Raw genomic sequence first — 23,489 nt, 5'->3', positions numbered from 1 at the left:
TATTTTTCACTTCTTGTTTAATTTACTCACGACCCTTTTTTTGTTTTTTTTTTTTTGATGTTGTATATTTCGTTATACAACTGGTAATTACTATCCAACAAATTGACAAAATATACTTTACAGACTGCGTCATACTAAAAATACAAAACATATACTTGAAAAAAATAACAAAAATTTACATTAGAAAAAGCCCAAAAACCTACTTATAATAAAATAAAAAAAATTATATATGCACAGAGCGTTTTGAATGTAGGATACTTTAAATGTATTTATTCTCCTTTTATTATACAAAATATTTTTGACAATATTTTCATTATATGTATTTAATTTTTAATATAAATTGATTTTCAAATAATTAGTTACGATAATTTCATAATAATTATAAAAAGCACAAATGATAAAGTAAAAAAAAACAAATTGTATAAAAATTTAAACAATATTAACTAACTATTTAGAGCCACCCCAACCCAAAAACCCTTTAACAAAACCAGAAATGCCAGTTGTCCCTTTTCCTTTCCCTGGAGATTCCAATTTGTCTTCTAAAGAAGGAAATTCAACATAATTAAGTGCTAAGTCAAAGAACAAAGGCTTGCAAGGTATTGCTTCCATTTCTGGAGTCAATTTAAAAACATTTGGGTTTCTTGTATTTAAGCTTTGATCTTCTTTGTATTGCGATAATCTTTCAAATAATGGTTTCGAGGGCTTTTGCGTTTTTGTTGTGTAACTAGCATCTTCGCCAGTATCATCTTCCAAAACACTATAAGCATGTGCCGAAAATTTGCATCCATCTATTGCATCAATTATTTTCTTTAAGTTTTCTTCCAAATTAAACTGTAACGGTTTTGCTTTTAATGCATCTGTAGCATATCTCTTCGATCTTTCATACATTGCTACTGCTTCCTTCCATTTTTTCATTTCTACTAAAGTTAATGCAATATAATAACACCGGAATGCCTTGAAACCTAGCGCAATATCTTCCAATTCATTTAAATATTTTGCATCTTCCTCCATGCCAGATATTTGTTGCATTTCTGAAATATTCTGCAAAATAATTTCATACAATCTTGTTAAATCTTGCGGCCTAACACGTTTTCCTTCAACCGGGGTCTTATCGCGTGCTTGATTTGGGTTTCCGAAATTTTGCTTAGCCTGTTCTACCAAACACAAATTTCGTTCAAGAGTGCGAGCCAACCTTATATAAGATAAATAGGCTAACAGATATTGAATACCAGAAACAGTTTGCCCAGTAGTCACAGATTTTAATTTAGGATCTTGTTTGATTTCATCCTTCACCGCCGCTATTGCATCTTTACAATCCATCAAAGCATTTTCCAATAGTTCTATTTTACTTTCCAAAGTTTTAGCTTTTTCCAGACTTTTATCTAGTTCTTGAACACTTAACAAAAATAATCTAACTTTTTCTGGTCGTACAGTAACTTTGCGTCCCCGCCATTCGGTTGTTTGCAATGTTTCACTGCTCTGAGTTTTAGTTTGTGAAACGAGAACGTCTATATTTTCTAATAAACCTTGAGCGCGCAATTCCAATAAATCGTCCATGGAACCTCCATCACCAATATTGTATGCACAGTATCGCAGACTTGGAGTCAACTCATCAACCTTTGCTTTATATAATCCCTGTTCATCCTCCGGTAATGCTTGAGCCAGATTTTCGTATATAACTTGGGCTTTTTTAAGATGTTCAGCAGCACTTTTCCATAAGGATAGCTCAAAGTGCAATGTTCCATGCATCCATGCGACATATGCTTCAGTTTCAAGCTTTGTTCTGGCATCAAAAACATCAGTCTGAAATAAACAATGAGATTGTTTGCCTGAATTTGTAATAATAAATAGTATGATGTAATTCAAAAATATTATATATTACATTGCACAATTCCTGTAGTTGCAAAGCATATACACAAGCCTTCCTAAGTTTACTAACTAAATGGAACTTTTTTCGAGGCTCCGTGTTTACTTCTTGTCGTAGCTAAAATATTAGAAACCAATCCAATTTTCTATTTTTTGAAAACCTGTTTTAAATATTACCTGCATAGCGTAAGACCAAGCTCTTTCTGCACATATTAAGGGGATATGAATAAACCGTTCATCAGCACCTTTTCCTGTTAAATTTATAATGGTCACGTCCCTCCTCTTAAAATGTCGCTTTTCGCCTTGTGGGAATTTTAGTGCTTTACGCAGTCTCCGTATACGCCGCGAACAATAACCTCGATATCTTTGATAATCACCATGCCTTAACCCATGTTGCTGCTGAGCTACTTTGATATGTCTCAACACTTAATCAAAAAGGTTAAAAAATATATTTTCGTTAGTAGTGTACTAAAACTATGTTGTCATGAAATCATACCTTCCAACGTAAATATTTTAGGTGCTTCTGACGAAGAAAGATCACTCGAGGTTTTGTGTTCACCTTTATCATTAGCGTCAATAGTTTTAGTATCTTCGACCATATTTTTTTAAATCTTTTAAAAATTTTTAATAAGAACTGTGAAGTAGCCGTGGCAGTTAGTATAATTACTGTCAAATGAACTGTCACATTTATTGAAACAAATTGAAAGAAAATAGCAATTCAATTAAAATTATGCTCAGCTGATTCTCTTGACAGCAAATTTATAGAGCACAACAAAAAATTATGCAGCTATGATAATAGTAATGTGACATCAACAATCAGTTTGAACCACTTTGTTATACATTGTTTGGCTGAAATATATTACCTTAGAAATAAAAATAAATAATTGTTTGCCATAGCTCTAATTTATTCCACATGGTTGATAACAAAATATTTGTAGTACCTTTGTTCCTGAAAGAAAATGATATAGAAATGTCCTATATGAATATATCGGGGCATCAGCAGCCAAACGACATGTTCAAAGTCTAAAATTAACACCTGATTTATTCTGAATAAAAGGTTAGTAATTCTAAATGTCACTATTTATTTATTCTTAGTTTTTGCTCTTATTAGTATCATTCTTATATGATCGGTATGTTGGTAGTCCCAAAATTTGTTTTTGTTTCAGTAATTCAGTGTTAATCATTGTATTTTATACTTGTCATTTTATTAATTGTTCATTTCTCCTTGCATCCATCCACGTACATGGGTTACCAAACTGAATTGAAGTGTCTTTTGTTGATATTATTGTGCTATTTTCCTCCCATTATTGAATACCATGTAGATATTTCTTTAAAAATATTTATTAACAGTATTTTAATTTTAATTATTTAAATTTGCTTTTGAATAACTCATTATTATTATTAAATTCATTAATCTTTATACCTGCAAGTTATAAAACAATATTTAACTAGAAAATTCATAATATAATATTTCGGTAAATAAAATAAAATTAATTTACTCATTTCGTCATAGTTCATACCAGTAAAGTACGACATAAGAGTAATAATTTTCTGCTAATAATGTATTTTTGTTTTTAAAATTGAATCAAATTGAAAGTTAGAATCAAAATTGAAATAGCTACTGTTTGACAATTATCTTTCCTTTTCGTTTTGTAAAATTTGTGGCTGACAGTGACACGCAGAGAGCGTTCGTCTAATAAATATAATTTTTGTAAATATATTAAAGGTAAAATTAATTTTATTTTCTCGAGAAAAAAAAAAATAGTTTGCGTTTCTGTAAACTTCTTTAAAATATCAATAAATTATTTTATAAGATAGAATTTTTAGTTAATTTTACTCATTTGAGGTTATGCAGTTAACTTTCAATTCTGTCTGAAGTGAGTTTCGAATTTTTGTTGAGTTTTCAGAAATGCAAAACCTGTTGACGAATACAATTTTCGATTATCGTTTTCAAGTATTAATTAACTTGGCACAAATTTTTTAGAATGTCGAAAAATAAAGATCGTGAGGAGACAGACAAACAAACTCGTATTGCTATAGTCAGCGACGACAAATGCAAACCCAAAAGATGTCGACAGGAATGCAAAAAAACATGTCCTGTAGTAAGAATGGGAAAGCTTTGTATTGAAGTAACACCTAATTCCAAAATAGCATCGTTGTCAGAAGAATTATGTATAGGTTGCGGCATTTGCGTAAAAGTAAGTTGTACAGGTATAATGATTTCAACATATACAATTTTAAATAATTCTTGAAATAATTCTTTAGAAATGCCCTTTTGATGCGATCACTATCATTAATATCCCAAGCAATTTAGATAAACATACAACTCACCGTTTTTCTAAAAATTCTTTTAAATTGCATCGTCTACCTATTCCAAGACCTGGAGAAGTTTTAGGGCTTGTGGGGCAAAATGGAATTGGAAAGTCAACAGCACTAAAAATTTTGGCTGGAAAGCAAAAGCCAAATTTAGGCCGATATGTTGATCCTCCAGATTGGACTGAAATTTTAACCTACTTCCGGGGATCTGAGTTACAAAATTACTTTACAAAAATTTTGGAAGATAACTTAAAAGCTTTAATTAAGCCTCAATATGTTGATCAAATTCCGCGTGCCGTTAAAGGTGCTGTAGGTGTAGTATTAGATAAAAAGGATGAAAGAAGCAATCAGGATGTTATTTGCAATATGTTGGATTTGACAAACATAAGAGATCGTGAAATTCAAGCTTTATCTGGTGGAGAACTTCAGAGATTTGCAATAGCAATAACATGTATTCAAAATGGTGACATATTTATGTTTGATGAACCATCGTCATATTTAGATGTAAAACAAAGACTAAATGCTGCTTTAACCATACGCCATTTAATTGAACCATTAAAGTAAAATTGGTATTAAATATGCTCATTAAATTTATTAAAAGTTTTTATTTAGATTTATTATTGTTGTTGAACACGATCTGTCGGTACTCGATTATTTATCTGATTTTATATGCTGTCTTTATGGTGTTCCTGGTTGCTATGGTGTAGTAACTATGCCTTTCTCAGTTCGTGAGGGGATAAACATATTTTTAGATGGTTTTGTACCAACAGAAAATATGAGATTCAGAACGGAATCATTAACATTTAAGGTAAAAAAAATTTTTAATATTGTTCTTTTCTATAATTTTAAAAACATTATTTAAGGTTTCTGAATCAGCTACGGAAGAAGAAATCAAACGTATGAATCACTACATATATCCACAAATGTCAAAAACTTTAGGAAGATTCAAGTTAAACGTGCAACAAGGACAATTTAGTGACTCCGAAATATTGGTTTTATTAGGAGAAAATGGAACCGGTAAAACAACATTTATTCGAGTGCTTGCTGGAAATTTAAAACCCGATGAAGGCTCAGAAGAATTGCCAGTTTTGAATATTTCGTACAAACCGCAAAAAATTTCACCAAAGCATCAAGGTACTGTTAAGATGCTTCTGCACGAAAAAATCCGTGACGCATACGTTCACCCACAATTCGTAGCTGATGTTATGAAACCAATGAAAATCGAAGAAATTATGGACCAAGAAGTTCAAAATCTATCGGGAGGAGAATTACAACGAGTCGCGCTTGTTTTATGTTTGGGAAAACCGGCCGATGTTTATTTGATTGATGAACCTTCGGCTTATTTAGATTCTGAACAACGTTTAGTTGCAGCAAAAGTGATTAAAAGGTTAGTATGATAGTACTCGTATTAATTAAAAGCACTGTATTTTAGTATTTAAACTCAAATTTCAATATTGGTTTTGGAAAGCAGTGCAATTTATTTGAATGAGAATTTATTTCATCATGCGTTTTAGAAAATATGGATGATAATATTTAAAATGAAAATATTCAATAACTTTCATTTTTAGATATATTCTTCACGCTAAAAAGACGGGTTTTGTTGTAGAACACGATTTTATAATGGCTACTTATTTGGCAGATCGTGTTATTGTTTTAGAAGGAACACCATCTGTTGAAACGACAGCATATTCACCTCAATCACTTTTAAATGGAATGAACCGATTCCTAGAACTTTTGGGTATTACTTTTCGTCGTGATCCTAATAATTTCCGGCCACGTATTAATAAAAATTCTTCAGTAAAGGTAATTTATTAAAACTTAACAAATATGAGTATAGTTAATTAATATAATTTTTAGGATATCGAACAAAAACGAGCTGGGCAATATTTCTTCTTTGAAGAAGAGAACTAACACTCTTCACTTAAAGGTTAGCAACAAACCCATTTATTGTTTAAGGGATATATATTTTTATTTGAATTTTCTTCAAATTTCGCTAGCTGTTGACTTCTGTTATTTGTAATATTTCAAATATTGCTTTAGATCTATAAGACAGGACAATTTGTAACTTTTGTTCTACATTTTTATGATTTAAAATGATTTATATACATATTTACCTGTTTTTTTTATATAATTTTCTAGTTTAAGAAAATGATAGAACGAAATTAAATCTAGTGACATAAAATTCTTTATAGAAAATGAAGCTGATTGAACTAGATAGATTAAAACTGTATAATTTCGGCATATTTTCTATTAAGTCAAAAATGTTTTTGATATGTTGAGGTGTACAATTATTTTATTGAAACAACACTTGTGCTAAGCAAATAATATACTACATACTTAACAATAAAGGAGAATGTTGTTCATAAGCCTAATATTTTTATTAATTTTAATTTTAAATTTAATACTAATTTATACTAATTTAGGTAAAGGAATATCAACAGTTTTAAATTATAAAAAAAATATTTTGAAAGTTATTACAGAATACAAAAAAAGCCATATAAAAGTACAGAGACCTCAGGTATAACGTACGTAAAGATGTACGTTATACGCGACCCCCGTTTTATATTATTATTAATCAGTAGTAAGTTAAGTTTTTCTAAATTTTTTATTTGAAAACCTTAAAATTAATTTATTTTACAATATTTATTTCCGAAATATTAGGATTTCATCATAATGTCAAAAAAGTGATTTTAAGAAAAACTGGATTGTGTTCGTCTACTTCAATAAATAGTGTTCCAACACAAAATTAGATGGTCACATGAAAAAATATTTGACAGTTGTGGTAATCAATTCTGAAGAATATTATTGAAACTCCACTCATACAAAAAGCTTTTACATATTATGTAAAAAATAAGAAGTCTTACCCTACGAACTTTTCTTTTCTTTCTATGTATATATTATTACCCTGCTGAATTAAACTCTAAACTCAATCAAAAGTAAGATTATTGATGAAATTCATCTCACAATTAAGTTGTATAAAAAAAACGCTAGAGTAAATGTTAAATTGACAGGAACACAATGTGAAATGGACATTAGACAATATAACATACATACATACATACACAAGAAGCAAAAACTAAAAACTGAACAAATGTCATGGAATATGCATAGAATAGAACCAGAACTTAGAAATATTTAGAGCTATGCACTTTTTGGGTGCATTAGCATCTGTTGTTGCTAATTATTAAAAAAGTAAAATTATTTTCTTTATTAAACAAGTAAAACAAAGTGCCAAATTATGTGTTGAAGTGTAAGGAATATTTACAACATTTTATTCATTAATTTCCCTCTGTTTTTCCTTTATTATTCCCGAATAAGAAAAACAAATAGCGAAAATTGCAAATACCGAGTTGTATTGACAATCAACATATCGATCTTTTCATAATATAACATAAAGAGCCAAAGGACATATCCATCACCACTAGCCCTTAATACAGTTCATGAGAGTCTAAGAAAAAAAATTTTAAAATAAAAAAGGTTTTGTATTATGAACTTCATCATTTTAACTCTTGTATACAGAATGAAAGAAGTTTTAATTTTGAAAAAAGTCGAGCTTTTGCTGATTATACCAAGGTTTTTTTACATGTTAAATATTCACTTAAGCAATAAAATACATTAAGGCATATCTGAAAGGAAAAAAGAAGTTTAAGAAATGAATGACATAAATGTAGACGATTTGGAGTTACTTCCAGATGATATATTTGATAATTTTGATTCTAATACAAAGTGCGGTGAAATTTTTGTTATTAAGGGACAATTGAACTACTTATGTACATTTTGCAGTGAAATATTTTTATCTCAACAAATTTTCTCGGAACATTTATTTCAAGCACATCAACTATTTAATTTTGAGCCAATAAATAACAACAATTACAACAGATCCAATATTAGAAAAACCTACTGTAGCAAAAATAGAAAACTTAATGAAAAGCAAAAACCAAAAGATTTTATTATTGTAAATTCAGCAATTGACATCACTGGATCATCCATAGAATCTCTTTCTTCTGAAAATTACAGTCATAGTGATAACCAAATTCGGAAGTCTATAAGCCCAGTCAATTTTGATAACATTATATTAAATTTTGATCAACAAATTATTAATAACAGCTCGGAATATTTACAAGATAATTTTACATTTAATAATGAAATTAGTTCGATTGAAGACAATCCAGATAAAGAATTATTATTAATTGAAACAAATATTTACAATAATAATGGTGATATTGAAGTGCAATATGAAAAAGATAATTCTGATACGATAAAAAAATCCCAGTTAAAAAAAATTAAGAAAGTAAAATCGAACTTAAAAGATTGTAAGGGGAAAATAATAATTACAAGTGATTCGATTTCCAATAAACCATTTCGTTGCGAAATATGCAACAAAAAATTTGCTGTAATAAAAAATATGAAAAATCATAGAGACATTTGTGCAGACAGAGCTTTTAGTATTCCTTTTGGGTGCAAATTTTGTCCAAGAAGGTTTCATGAACGTAATAAATGTGAAAGACATGAACAAATTAAGCACGCAAGTGAATTAAATCCTGCAGTCCCTAAAGGATATTGGAAATGTCAAATTTGCTATAAAATGTTGCGAAGTACGTGCAACCGCAAAAAGCATGAAGATGGTCACTTTTTATTAACCGACAAAAATGGTAAAATTAGGTCAATTCTTTTATTTTTAAAATTCATTAAAAATGTTTATATTTAAGGTAAAAAAACTAAGTGCTCATGTCAAGTTTGTGGTAAGATGTTATCTTCGTCAGCTTCTTTAAAAGTTCATATGCGAATTCATAATGAAGAAAATCGTTTCAAATGTGCGTTTTGTCCTGCACGCTTTAAATTTTCTACGTCATTAAAAACTCATGAACTTTCACATACTGGTGAAAGACAATTCCAGTGCCGGTATTGTGATAAACGTTTTCTACAAAATTCTCATCGTAAGAATCATGAAATTTTGCACAATAAGGAAAAAAAATTAGAATGTGTGCATTGTCGTATGAAATTTCATCGTATGGACTATTTGAATTCACATATGAAAAATAAACATTCAATTAATAAGCAACGTACATTGGAAAATATTCGACCTTATCAATGTCAATATTGTCAGAGTGCTTTTACTGCTGAAAAATATTTAAAAAACCATGAACGTTTGCATATAAATGGAGTACAATATAAATGCAAATACTGTGAGAAAAAGTCCATTGTTAAAGGTATTATTGAAAGACATGAAAAAACTCATTTAAAAACAAAAGAAACATTTCCATGTCATTTATGCTCAAAACAATTTGAGTCAAAAAATGGATTATTAAGTCATGTGAAAACAAAACATCCTGATAATAATGTATTAGAATATAGATGTGGTAAATGCGAAGCTCAATTTGAAAATTCCTCAGATTTACAAGAACATATTCGAAAGGTTTGTAGTATTGTTGTTAAAAGTTTTGGATGTGATAAGTGCTCAGCTCGCTTTGAATTAGAACACGGTTTGAAAGTGCACAAAGCTGTAAGTCATATAATTATCGATTCATCTCTTCAACCAAGAAGTTAAATTGAAAATATATAGCAAAAAAAATTTCAAATAAATATTTAAACAAACTTAAATGTATATTATGCAAATGTACATGCATAGGTATATAAGTATTACATATTTTTGTATACTTGTATAATTTTAATAGAATATATGTAAATAATATATGTATATTATGTTGTTCACATTTCTTTATTAAGTGGTATAATACTAAGCCCTTGATTGCATAAGTTGTCTTGTTTATTTATTTAGTAAAATATTTTATAAAATATGCTAATGTTCAAGATTTTCTATATATATTGAATATTTAAAATTGATATGTTGAATAATTGCGCTTTTCTTAGACTGAATTTTTATTTAAGATATTATGTAAGTCGGTATATTTATATATCTATTAATATAAGTAAATTTTTTGTTTTAATGTTATTTATGTTAAATGAATAATAAGAATATATAATTTTTTTTATATATAAGTGGAAACTTAAATATTAAACGTATTGTTAAAAAACTTCATTTCTACATCTGCTGAAAATACTATTTGCGTTTTTGTATAACTTATTTTCCTAACATTTGGAAAATATTTCGATCTTAAATAAAAATAGAATTGAATATTAACATTTTTATTTAAATTTTATGAGTATGAAATAAAAAGTCTCTAATTTTTATATAAAAATATTTGAAAAATTTTTTGAAATTTGCTCAAAATAAAATTGAAATTATATTCAAATTAAATTAGCATACATATATACATTTTTCAATTTTTTCATAAAATGTGTATAGTATGGGTATAATTCATTATTAAAGCACTTAATATTTATATTGAATTTCAATTCTTAATATAATTTACAAAATTTGATTCCATAAAATTAAAGAACCTTATACATATTATATTTGTAATATTTGAATTAAACTAAAAGTATTATTTTAAATATATTTATAGACACATTATAATTATAGATAATTAAAATTGTTAAAACATATAAAATAGTTTCTAAATATTAGTTTGGAAAATTAAAAAAAAAAAACATCTTAAGTATTAAATTACTTCCAAAATTGAGAAAATTAAAAAAAAATTTAGATTTTTACGTGAATATGATCAATTTAAATTAATAAAACATTAATTATTGTGATAAAACTGTTCGTTCTCAAAGATTATGAGCAAAAACAAAAATAATAGATGTCTTCAATAATCGTTTGTAGAAAATAAATTAAAATTAAAATGTTTTTCTTTAAATTTACAATTAAAATTTCAAATTTCATATTAACATAAAAATCTGAAGATTTTTGTAAGCTGAGTCAAATTTAAATGAATTAATATTTAAAAATTTAAAGACAAAAGTAAAAAGTGGGCACATCAAAAAATTGAAATTTTTTTATAGATTTACATTTATAATACAATATTATATTAAATAATATTTTAAATTAATATACATATTTGCCAAATTTAGAAAGTTAATATAAATGTATAAATGTATGTATTCATATTTGTATAAATATATTTGTAAAAGCATTGTTAAATGTATCTATTTATTCAAATTATAAAAACAAAAAAGCAATAACAGATTATAATTGTGATCTGTGCAAAAAAAAATAATGTATAATCATTTAAATTATTAAAAGTATTTTTTAAATATTAGAACTATTTATGTATAAAAATAAGACAAATTTATAATAAGGATAAAAAAGAGAAATCGTATAAGCTTTAAAGGTGAACAATTTTTTCATCATTAATTATTGTATTGTGTATTTTTTTTTTTTTTTTATAGTATAAATATAATGCAATATATCATTATATAAACATTATTTTTTGGAGATATCAAAAACTATATTTAATATCCAAAATAATTGTTTATAGTGTTTACAATGTTATCTACATTGGAATGGAATATTTTCCTTAAAAAGACAAAAGCAAATTAACAATGCTTCAAAAAACAAAAAAAAATTAAAAAAAAAAAAAGATTAATTTAACTTGATTGTAAGTAATTTTTATATACATATAGAGTTAATCAAATTTGTAAACTACATTATTGTAAATAGTTGTCGTCATATTTATTATCATCACGAACAAAATTTCTTTTTTGAGCATCAAATTTTACTTTTAAAAACTTTTAAAGATTTCTTTGTAAAATTTGATTAAATATATCGTGTAATATATCAAATATTGCCAGGTATTTTACTTAATTAAATAAATAATATTATAATATATTATAGATTCATATAATAAATATATATACATATATATATAATTCTTTCATAAAATAATCAATTCAAATATTAACAAACTTTACAAAAGAAAAACAATTAAAAGTTTTACATTTTTTGTACTCTACAAGTACAAAATATAATTGAATATGAAATAAATACAAAGAACGTCATTTAAGCAAGTATACATACATAAAATCAAATTATAAATGAAATATTTTTAAAATATATATTATATGTAATTTTTTTGGTACATTTGAAAATCAATTTTTTAAATATTTAAGAGTTCTTTTAATTTAAAAATATTCATCTAACCACTTAAAATACGTAAAAATCTATGCAATTTAATCATTATTTGATCAAATTTTTATCTTTTGTTTTTCAGGTGAAAATTATCACTTTTCTATGAATTTAGCTATTTAGAATTTAGCTTTGTACTTATATCACAATAATGTTATGTGTAACAAAATGCTATATGTACAAGAAGCTATGTAAAATCTTGGTATTTTTCTTTTTATACTTTTACAAGAATGATTTTGCTTTATTTAAAAAATAATGTGTACATTAAATAAGAAGAGCTTTTATATTAATAATGATATTGATATTGTATTAATGCTTAACAAAAGGGAACATTGATTTTTCAATTAAATTTTTGTTATTAAATAAAATTGTTTTTCATAAAAAATCCGGATAGTTTGTAAATTTTGTTATCAAAAACATAATTTATTGAGTTAACTGAATCAAATATTTCTACTTAATATGTTGCAATTCATCTCTGTTTTCTTTTTTAATTATCGTTATCTGAATAATATATATATATAATTATTTAAATAATTAATATTCATACTTAAAACACATTTAGTAATTAAAGAATTAAATTTTTATTTGATTGGGGATATTATTATATATTTATAATTAAGAATTAAATTAAATTAGTGCACCGATTTTATTTATTTTTAGTGCAATTAACAGTTGTATACATAAATAACTGCAAAAGTGAAACGCTGGTTTACATAAATATATAATTATTGACGAAAAGCAATTAATATAAAATAAATTGACCACCTGAAAACTTATGATATTTACAATATAATAATTAAAAAAAAAATAATCATAAATAATAATAAGATCATATTTTTACTTATGATAGTTATAAGAAACAATCTTTAGCCGTAATTTTAGAGTTCATATTTTATATTATTATGATATAGACACTTGAATGTCTTGAAAATATATGTATATATAATAAAAATTATTCATATTTCTTTGAAAAATAATAATTATTCAATAAAATTCACAAATATTAATTAAAATACCTTATTTAATGTAAAATAAAAAAAAAACATAAAAGAAAACAATATCAAATATTATAATTAAAAAAAATATCAAAATTTTTAAGATGTTTATATAAAATTTGTTTGTTATGTTATTATTTTATAATTTTCTAAAATTCAAGATAACACTATTAAAAAGACAAAAAATTTAGCACAAATTTTTCTTAAAGGAAATTTTTTACTCACAAATATTTATAAAATAAATTAATAATTTTCTATGAATTTCCAATTTTTAAACACTTTAAAATTAAACAAGAACCAATTTATTTGTACATACATAATTATATATCTTGCGTTATAGTATGTACAAGAAAATTATTTTTCTATAATGTGGATATGTGTACCGCTGTCACAAAGATATGTAAGTGCAAATAAAGGGCTTTTCTGAAAATAATGTTTTCTAATTTTTAAAAATATTGAAAAAGTTTCATTTTTAAAAATTCATTTTCGATAACATTTAGATTATAAATATGTAGTTTAATATGTGAAATAATAAAACTTATAACCATTGAACCATTAAAATTTGAATAAGAAAATAATGAAAGATATTCTAAAAAATGAATCGTTAAGTTTTATTATCATTTTGTATTTAATTTTTTTAATCAACCGGTGAGAAAAGAATAAGTGAGTATCTATAATTCTTAGAATTTAATTTTAAAGTTAGTAAAATGTTTTTCGTATTATTCACTATTCCCAAAAATATACCAACTTCAATCATCATTCACTTAGTTTTGGAAGATGAAAAGGTTATATATTAAAATGTTATGTTTGATATATTAGAAAAATCACTTAGTGATTCGATATTTGGAAGAAGCTCCATAGAGTTAAAATTTGTTATCGACACTTAAAACTAGTTTGTACTTTTACAATAATAAAAATGTCCTAACTTTTTTACTGCAAATACCAATATCACTTAGTGATTCGCTTCCTGAAATCACTTATAAACTTTTCATTGAAAATTCAAATGTTATTTCGATATCAGTAAATAACAGAAAAATATTTTAATTTGATTTTTTATTTTCTTTTTTGAAAATTTTGTTTTCTTGTTTTTTTTTTAAACCAATTATTAGAATTTTTATTTAAATTTGAGTATAATAGTATTAAATGTACAATAATAACAATATTATTAATTAGTAATAAGAAATATTATGATAAAAATACTTTAGAAAAAATGTAATGAGAAAAATTTTTTTTAGCACTGAGATAATCATTCGACTATAAGTCACTATTCTTGTCATTATTAGTTTGTGTAGCATAAAGAAAAATATTAACTATTAATATATTTACATAATTATATTCAATAATATTATTGTATACAGAATTCAATTAAAAAAATATAATGAACAATATTAAATATTTAAACACAAGAGAAAACAAAAAAATTAAAAAAAAAAATAAAAGACAATTTAATACAGGGTACACAACTTGATATGCAATAATTTTTTCTTTTTTTTTTTTTTTTTGAAAGCTAAGCATTAGAACGTAGTAATTAATATTTTTTCGACAAAACACTATTTTTAGTGTTATTTATATTTCAACTATTTAAAAATAAATTTAAATATGACAAAATATATTAGTTATAATGTATAATACAACAAATTAATATTGAAAATTAACAATACTAAAAACCAAAAGAAGACAAAAAACTAAAATGCTCTTTGGCGATATCCTTTTGTATAGCCAAAGTTTTGCAACCATAGAATACGTAATAATAAAATTTTTTAATAGACATAAGATGAAAATTTATTTATTTTTTTTTTTTTATTTTTCTTTGATTTTGATTAATAGCGCTGGATTTTACTTGAAATACCATGTGAAATCCGAATTGTTTCTATAAAAAGTTATTTTTAAATAATTATTTTAAATACTTTATAAAATTTAATTACGTATTCTATCCATAATATCTTTAATATTATTAAATTAAAATTTATTGAATATAAGTACAAATTTTAAATTAATAATTAACAAGAATTTATATTTTTGCTTAAATAATTGGATCATTAAATAAAAAAATTAGAAAAAAAATAAATGATATAAAAATATGTACATACATTTAATTTAATTCATTTTATAAACCATAGTTAACAGAAAATAATATAAAAAAATTTTTTGTTTCTCACGTATAACACAAATTTTATAGTAAAATATCATTATTAATCTTATTTAATTAAATATTCTATTAATGTATTTTAATTAATAATGCAATATAAATCTAGCGATTTAAAAATATATTTTATGGGAAAATGTGCAACTTATGGTTTCTTTTTTTTAATAAATGATTTATTAATGGAATTTATATTTGTTATCCATTGTCTAATGTTTATATTTTTTAAATGGTACTTACCATTTAAAATATGAAATCATTAACACAAATTATTATCTATCATATTATCTTGAAGTTGATCCAAAAACCCATGGAAAATTAAAAGAATTTTAAAGTGAATTCAAAGTAATAAATCTTGTTTTGAATTAAATAAAAGAAATTAAATAAATTTAATTATTGAATTTGCTAATTCAAATAATATATGGAATCCATAGATAATCAATAAAAAAGAAACCAAATTAAATTTTATAAATAATATAGAAAACAAATAATTTTCAATGGAATTATAATAATATTAATAAAATAAAATCAATTTGTCATTGCAATTCTTTTTTCAAAAAACTAATCCATTCGTAAAACTTATTCAAAATTAATGTTTTGGTGTAAATCATCCATTAAAATTTGTATTATTTTATTTAGTACTTCAATAAAAATTGTAGTTTTAAATTACTTAATATAAAATATTTTTATATTAATTAATTTTATATTTTTTAAATAAAAAAAAATTTATTTATAATATAAATTATTGATTTACCAGAAAAAAAAACAAATCTTAAATTGAATTTACTTGAAATTAAAAATAAAAAGAACGTTTAAAGTACCCAATATTTATTGTAAAGGTCAGTAACCAATGTCTAAAATGACTGAAATTAAAACTTGACAATACCTGTGCCTAATATGATAACTAATGTGTTATCATTGTGTTAAAACACAGTAGTATAAAAATAACCATGAAATTGTAATACATTTGATTATTTTGTCAAAGTATATTTTTGAGGTAAAGTATGTTTCAGTCAATTTTTCCAAGGATAATCGACCTTTTAACATCAATAAATATTATATTCACATTTACATATATTTCTTATACATAATATGTTGTTTTTTTTTTGTAGAGAATTGTTTTTTAATTAGAAGCTTGCAATAAAATAAAATTCCAAAAGCCAATTTTTGTTTCACTTTTTTTAACCCAATAAAAATTATAAAATAATCTTCTCCTCTATTTCACTTTAGAGAATCTTCTACGACTTAACCTTGGTTTATTATCCAATTGAAGGAACAATAATTCTTGGTCAAAATTGCTGTTGTAACTCGTTATGAGAATAGCCAATAAATAATTTTTTGAATTCAAGACAACCCCAAAATCACTATAATGAAAAAGAAAGATAAACACTTGTAATACTTACTATCGATGTTTAGTCTTTGACTAAAGAATGTGTATTTTATGAGCGTATTATAAAATAAGTTAGAAACTTGTATTTTTACTGGAATGAATGTTATTTGTGTTTTATAATAAAAACACTTGATTAAACATATTATATTCCAAAATATTTAAAATTTTATATTCTTAATTAAATATTATAAAGGAGAATAACAATTTTTAATCTAGAATATTGCCCAATTTATTTCAACTTTGCTACAAATTTCAAAAATAATAAAAAACTCTAAAAAAAAATTAGGTTTACATATTTTTGTATTTATAAAATATTTATTATGTTGTTATTAATATTACAGCAGAAATACATTAATGCATGATCTTGACGATAAATTAAAATAAACAATAAAATTTATAACTCAGTAGTAATAAAAATAATTTTTTTCGTTATTTCTTTTTTAAATTCTAAATTTTATAGAAAATGTTATATTCATTTACGCAACCATAATATATTTGACGAAATCTAGAGAACATTTACTCCTTATTTTATTAAAACAAGTTGTTTTATATAAATAACAAATTGAATGGAACAAATGTTCTACAAATAATTTAATGCAGTTGACAAAATCCATTACTTTGGGACTCCAATTATCAATCTATTTTTTGGTGTACAATTTTCTGGAATTAATCTACTTAACATACATTCATAATTTGCCTCCATGATAAATAATTTTCTATCAGTATCGATAACATCCATATAATGGATGTCATTTTCCAAATTTATAGTTAAGTCAGCAGCATGTGTTAGATACAAATATTCACGTTCACTGATGATATTTTTGTATGTTTTCGATAATGGATACGATATATGCGGCATAGGATCTATTGAACCGTAACAACATGGACAACAAATAAATTTTGCCCGTTTTTGAAGGCATTTATGTAAAACAATATCAGTAGCAGTACCACACCCATGCAGTGATATTCCAAAGTCAAATTTTCCAACAAAATAGTCTATATTAGATTGATAAAACAAACAATTTTTAAGATTTAATCGCATTGCTCTTTCTTTTATAGCTAGTAATGAAAATTGTTTGCTTTCTAAAAAAATTATTCTACAATCTGGCAAAAGTGCAGCCAAAATTATGCCCAAATGTCCAGATCCGCAACAAAAATCGACAATCGTTTCATTTTTTTTAGCTAATGACATTACAATATCAACAATGCATTTAAGTTGCTCCTTTTTACGTTGAAGTCGATTATTTGGAACACCCCCGTGATCTGGATGAATTTCAACAGGAATTGAGCTCCATTCTAAAAAATAAAGATATGTATCATTTGATTATGCCGCTTTTGCACACATATATACAATATAATATAGACAAAATAGAAATGTATGTATGAATTTTATAGAAAATATAATTCAAACATACAATGTATTTCTTACCAAAATTATAATTGCTCTTATATTTTATTTCACTAGAAAATTTGATATCTTTTACTTTCAGTTTCTCGAAACTTTTAGTAATATTCGCTTGCACAGTATGGATTTTATTGAATTGTTTATATTTTTCAAATTGATTATCGTCCGTTAAAGCTTCTTTGGAGTTATTCTTCAAAAAATACAATTGTTCAAATTTGGTTTTACTTTCAGACTTGCAAATCAAAGAAGTTGTATTTTCTAAAATCACTAGTAAATTTTTATCGTATTTTTTCATATCTTCAACCCACTTTGAAATAAGTGGAAAAATTTTAAAAAGCTCAAATTTAATATTTTCGGATAAAAATTCAAATGAAAATTGAAGGCACAAAAATATTAAAACATCTGCTAAAGTTGGGTGGTTGTATTCAGAAAATCTGCAATCCTCCTTTATAATAACCTTCAACTTTTTTATTTCTTTTTTGTACTTATCATTGATTTTTAAAGGTTTTTTTAAATGATTTTCAAATTGTTGAAACTCCTCGGGTATTTCAAATATATGTTTATTTGGGTTAACATAATTTTCTGCAATTTTGTTAAAAGCGTCTACAATAAGAATTTCACAGAATTTTGTCCAAGAAGATCTTTCTGTAGGAGACTGCAAGCAACTATTGTTAAAGCCTAAAAGAAAAATAACCTCCTCTGATTCACTTGCGACTATCATTTCTCGGCATATAGCACTTAGGCCAGAAATTGAATGATTTTTATTACGGACATAGAATGGTTTCACTAAATCATTAAATGAGTCTAAATTTTCAACTTTTTGAACATTGCACAAGAAGTCGGGGTCAAATTTTATCAACTTTCGATTTGATTTACTGTGATTCTCAATTTCTATATTTTTCAAGCTAATTTTCCCCACACAATTACAATACTTGAATAGTACAATAATTAAAGCCGATTCCAAAGTTAGAGCAATTAAATTTTCTTTTTTGATAGGAGTAGATTCTATATAAATTTCATCCATATCAAGGCCAAATCATGTAAACTGAAATGTTTTTAATAATTTAATCATTTATTTTGAAATGAAAAAAAAAGTTTGATTAAAAAACGCATTTATGAATAAAAATTAAATTTTTTGAATGGTGATTTTAGTTTTATAAAACAGAAACTTAAGCATGAATTGTAAATATTTTTATCAGTAATTAGTCTTCATTGAGTTGAGAATTAATATTAATTAGACATGATAGATCATATTTTTTCATTAGCAACCATAATCTTCATCATCTGAATCAATTGCAGCTCTTCTCCTATCGTATTTAACTGTTGACTTTTGTGATGGCATTTGGGCATTTACTTGATTCAATAACGAAACAAATTGCGTATCGTCTAATTTTCCTCCTAATTGGCCCATTTGAGCCATACGTATTATCATCGCTTCAACCCCTTGGGCTTTTTCCGGCTTACTTAGTTTTAAAGTATTTAACCGCGCTCTAGCTTCCTGATCTAAAACTTGTGATAATATAGAATTTTTCATCATTTCTTGTTGTTGAAGTTGCTCTTGTTTTTGAGCATTTTTATCAGCACCGGCATTTTCCGTTTGGAGTTGATTTAATCTTTGTTGACGTAAGGCTTGTAGTTCAGCATCCTCCATTTTTGATATTTTTATTTAGTTTATAAGGTTGGATAGGTATAAAAATTCTACAAATTCAAAATAAAATTATAAAACAAATTAAACTATGTATATGTTAAAACTTCTAAAACTATATGTAAATAAAAATTTAATTTCATATTAAATGCGTTTTTTTTTCTAACTAGGTTATGTCACAATAATTAAAAAAATGTATAATACCTAAGTTTAATGTTATATTTTGAATAGTTACTAATTTTTTTTGAATTATTTTAAAACTTTGCATTCAAATTACTTTAAATATAAAAAAAAATTGAAATAATATGTTAATTTGAAATGTGCACTGTTCGACTGACTCATCTACATAATATAAAACTTATGTTTATAATATTAAAATTTAATTAAAAACACTCACGTTTTATATTTTCAGATTAAATTAATATTTTTTGAAATATATAAAGAAAGTGTTAAACTATATTTTTATTTTACTTCTACTAAAGACAATTATACAAATATAGTTTGATATTTTTAAAGATTTCCTACGTCAAATATTACAATGTCACTTTTACTAACTCTAACTGTCAAGCATGAAACAAAACTTGAACAATTTTGGAAATTCATAGGTAATGTTTACATAATTATATGAAAATATCTAAGTTACTGTTTATATCATCGACAAAACCTGCGATTTAGTTTGAGAAAGTCGCACATATAAACCCAGTTGGACTTGTCACGTTATCTAACGACATATAATAGAAATTTTTCTATTGTCATCAAATTTACAGTCAGATTTTTTAAAAGTAAAATAACGACAATTAATTTTTTGTGAAAGTTTTAAGCAGCGAGTTGGGGATTTTTATTTTTAATTTGTTAAATTTAGTAAGTCTAAGCTCCGTCAGATAAATGCGCAATGTTGTTTGTAAACGCATGTTTCACTTGAGTTTCACTGAATGTTTCATTTTCAGAAACAAAGTGAAAAATTTTTGTATACAATTCAAAAAAAACGAGATACGCAATCGAAATAATTCTTCTCATCGAAAATTACATTATAAATGTATATGAGAGTTACTGACTTTCTTCTCACTTTCCGAATAAAATAGCGTGACGATCAAACTCTTAGTATATCTGATGACAGTAGTAATTTTTATAATTTACTGTCAGAGAAACTAACATTATACGATTTAAATCAAATTGAGATTAAATTTCAGATTTTGTCGTATATGAAACCAACCCTTAACATAACTAAGTTAAAAATTCTGAAAGAATCCATTGAAAACGAAATGTTATTCAGAAAAATACTTTCTTCCATTTTGGATCTGTTGTTCAGATGACTTATTTTAAATCAGAAAAAAATATTGTTCTATTTTGTGCAAAAAGTATAATTTTAAAACATTAAATAAAGAAGAGAGTTAATAATTTTAAATATTTAAATTTATTTAATTTAAGGCTTTGAGGTTATTTCACATAAATTAACAAAACCAAATTTTTCGTGCTTAATATTCTGATAGCTATACATAATTAGCAACCATAGCCCGCGTGGCTCGTACATATAATAAATATGTAAAATTAAAATAATTGCTAAAAGTGTACCTGTACTGTATACTTTTTTCTCCCTCATTTAAAAGTGGAGAATGTAACGTAGATTGGAGAGTGTCTCCATAAAATTTATCAAATATTTAAACCATTTTTTTTTAATTTGAATGAGAATATTAAAAATATGTGTGTAGTTAAGTGTTTTCATTTTTAATAAAATTCAGAAACGAAAGCACACACGCATTAAACCAGAAAGCGGTGAAGTGAGGGCCTTTTAAATTTGGACTTAAAAAAAATATTTTATGCTAAGTAGTTTAGTAATTTCAAAAACTTAAGTAAAATATCAGTAAATGTTTAAAAATGGCTGCGAGAGACAAAATAAATTCAGATTTGGAACACATTGGCGATGAAAGTGGGGAAGTTATTGAAAAATGTCCAACTGATTTTGTAAGCCCAATTAGACAATCACGTATGGCTGAAAAAATAGGACTTCAAAATTTAAATGATCGCTTGGCTTCCTTTATTGACTGTGTCAGAAATTTAGAAACTGAAAATACGCGTCTGCTTAATGAAATGAATATGATGAAGGAAAATGTTGCACTTGAAACATCCAATATTAGATCAATGTATGAGTATGAGTCATCAGATGCAAGAAAATTATTGGATGAAATCGCTAAAGAGAAGGCTAAGTTAGAAATAGATACAAAAATGTTATGGGAGGAAAATGATGAATTGAAGGAAAAATGTTTAAAACTTAAGAAAAATATAAACATGGTGCAAAATGTAGCTCAAACGAGAGAAATGAATTTCAACGATCTGCAAGTGAAATATAATCAAGTAAATACAGAAGGAAAAAAAGCAAGAGATGACGCGAATGAGCTTGAATTAGAAAACAATGGTTTGCGTAAGCAATTAGTTGAGCTTAAGAAAAATTTGGACTCTGAATTACTGGCCCGTGTTGAATTAGAAAATGCTGTACAAAGCTTACGCGAAGAATTATCATTTAAAAATCAGGTGCACTCACAAGAATTAAATGAATCGCGTGAAAGAGGACACTGCGAAATTAGTGAAATTGATCGCCAATTACATGAAAAATATGAAGCCAAACTACAAAAAACATTGAAAGAATTACGTGACAATTATGAGTCCCAAATACATTCAAATCGGGAAGAAATTGTAATATTGTATGAAGAAAAATTTAAAAATCTTGAAGCTGCAGTAAAACGAAACTTAGTTACGGCCAACGCAGCTGTGGAAGAATTACGTTTAGCTCATGCGCGTATTGAAACTTTGAATTCTAGAATATCTGAGCTGGAAGAAGCTAATCTGCAATTGCAAAAAAGTAATCGTGATTTGGAAAAAATGATAGATTCAAATCGGGCTGTTAGTGCTGAAACTATTGCAAGTTTAAAATCTGATATTAATCAATTACATGAAGAAATGGGACAACAAATAAAAGAATACCAGGAGTTATTGGATGTTAAAGTTTTATTAGATATGGAAATTGCAGCATATGATCAATTATTGAAAGGAGAAGAAGAGCGTTTAAATTTAAAAAATTAAAATAAATGCAATGAATAGATGTTGGTTGATTTGCATAGAAGATATAATTTAAAACTGTTGGTATATGTATGTATATGTTCCCATGAATGATTGAAGAAAAATTTACCCTTCATTTCTGATATATGTATGTATATTTATCTATGTATTTTTGTTTAATGTTCATTTACCTAGCTATACCAGTTATATTATTTTAGATGTTAAAATAGTAAATGTTGTATTTTTAATACGTCTTTTGATTTTCTATTGCAATTCTATAATTTCAATTAATGAATTGCTATAATTTCAATGTATTTCTTAAATTGGTCTTATTTGTATCTAATGAAATAAAAAAAAACTTAATATTTACATATATGCAATATTGTAATAAAATCGATTGAAGAATCAATTTTGTTTTGAAAATACGTGTACATAACATGTATGTACATATGCTCATATTTAGGTTTTATAAATTTGACTTGAAGGTTTATATTTTATTCTGCATATTTTTATTATTTTACCGTCCACCGAATAAAAAAAGTCAACTGTTGCGGTATATTAAATAATTTATAATTTTAAGAAGAGCAAAATTTCCGATGCGATTCCAACTTTGAAAAAAAAAAACGCCGCCATTTGAATGTTAAAG

At 25.1% G+C, this 23,489-nt stretch overlaps 6 protein-coding genes across 8 annotated transcripts; 3 read left to right on the top strand and 3 right to left on the bottom strand.

The window, feature by feature from the left end:
- Positions 1-241: 241 nt before the first annotated feature.
- On the bottom strand, positions 242-2,528 carry LOC129613649 (signal recognition particle subunit SRP68). The gene is made up of 4 exons (XM_055527799.1): positions 2,363-2,528; positions 2,044-2,291; positions 1,883-1,984; positions 242-1,803 (listed from the first exon to the last, which is right to left on the bottom strand). Exons 1-4 carry the CDS (start codon positions 2,463-2,465, stop codon positions 448-450), a joined length of 1,809 nt encoding a protein of 602 aa, XP_055383774.1. The 5' UTR covers positions 2,466-2,528; the 3' UTR covers positions 242-447.
- Positions 2,529-3,506: 978 nt separating this feature from the next.
- LOC129613642 (protein Pixie) lies at positions 3,507-6,554 on the top strand. 2 transcript variants are annotated; one of them, XM_055527785.1, is made up of 8 exons: positions 3,507-3,592; positions 3,851-4,064; positions 4,132-4,742; positions 4,795-4,990; positions 5,046-5,569; positions 5,751-5,985; positions 6,040-6,109; positions 6,322-6,554. In XM_055527785.1, exons 2-7 carry the CDS (start codon positions 3,852-3,854, stop codon positions 6,091-6,093), a joined length of 1,833 nt encoding a protein of 610 aa, XP_055383760.1. In that variant the 5' UTR covers positions 3,507-3,592; position 3,851; the 3' UTR covers positions 6,094-6,109; positions 6,322-6,554. The 2 variants fall into 2 exon arrangements, with proteins under 2 accessions (XP_055383760.1, XP_055383759.1); XM_055527784.1 differs by lacking the exon at positions 6,322-6,554 and having other exon boundaries at positions 6,040-6,289.
- A 770-nt stretch (positions 6,555-7,324) lies between these two features.
- On the top strand, positions 7,325-9,917 carry LOC129613654 (zinc finger protein 878-like). Its single transcript, XM_055527810.1, has 2 exons — positions 7,325-8,834; positions 8,892-9,917. Exons 1-2 carry the CDS (start codon positions 7,835-7,837, stop codon positions 9,728-9,730), a joined length of 1,839 nt encoding a protein of 612 aa, XP_055383785.1. The 5' UTR covers positions 7,325-7,834; the 3' UTR covers positions 9,731-9,917.
- A 7,177-nt stretch (positions 9,918-17,094) lies between these two features.
- On the bottom strand, positions 17,095-19,168 carry LOC129613645 (glutathione S-transferase C-terminal domain-containing protein homolog). Its single transcript, XM_055527793.1, has 2 exons — positions 18,169-19,168; positions 17,095-18,035 (listed from the first exon to the last, which is right to left on the bottom strand). The coding sequence occupies exons 1-2, from the start codon at positions 19,166-19,168 to the stop codon at positions 17,353-17,355; spliced, it is 1,683 nt and encodes a 560-aa protein (XP_055383768.1). The 3' UTR covers positions 17,095-17,352.
- Positions 19,169-19,397: 229 nt separating this feature from the next.
- On the bottom strand, positions 19,398-20,328 carry LOC129613646 (programmed cell death protein 5). Of its 2 annotated transcripts, none has more exons than XM_055527794.1 (2): positions 20,187-20,328; positions 19,398-19,842 (listed from the first exon to the last, which is right to left on the bottom strand). In XM_055527794.1, the coding sequence occupies exon 2, from the start codon at positions 19,793-19,795 to the stop codon at positions 19,406-19,408; it is 390 nt and encodes a 129-aa protein (XP_055383769.1). In that variant the 5' UTR covers positions 19,796-19,842; positions 20,187-20,328; the 3' UTR covers positions 19,398-19,405. The 2 variants fall into 2 exon arrangements, with proteins under 2 accessions (XP_055383769.1, XP_055383770.1); XM_055527795.1 differs by lacking the exon at positions 20,187-20,328 and adding an exon at positions 19,994-20,128.
- Positions 20,329-21,664: 1,336 nt separating this feature from the next.
- LOC129613658 (lamin-C-like) lies at positions 21,665-22,867 on the top strand. The gene has a single exon (XM_055527813.1). It carries the CDS (start codon positions 21,665-21,667, stop codon positions 22,865-22,867), a length of 1,203 nt encoding a protein of 400 aa, XP_055383788.1.
- Positions 22,868-23,489: the final 622 nt, after the last annotated feature.

This window comes from Condylostylus longicornis, unplaced genomic scaffold, assembly GCF_029603195.1.
Source record: "Condylostylus longicornis isolate FDR11 unplaced genomic scaffold, ASM2960319v2 ptg000085l, whole genome shotgun sequence".
In the NCBI taxonomy this organism is placed as follows: Eukaryota; Metazoa; Arthropoda; class Insecta; order Diptera; family Dolichopodidae; genus Condylostylus; species Condylostylus longicornis.
This window is presented reverse-complemented; position numbering and strand designations above follow the sequence as displayed.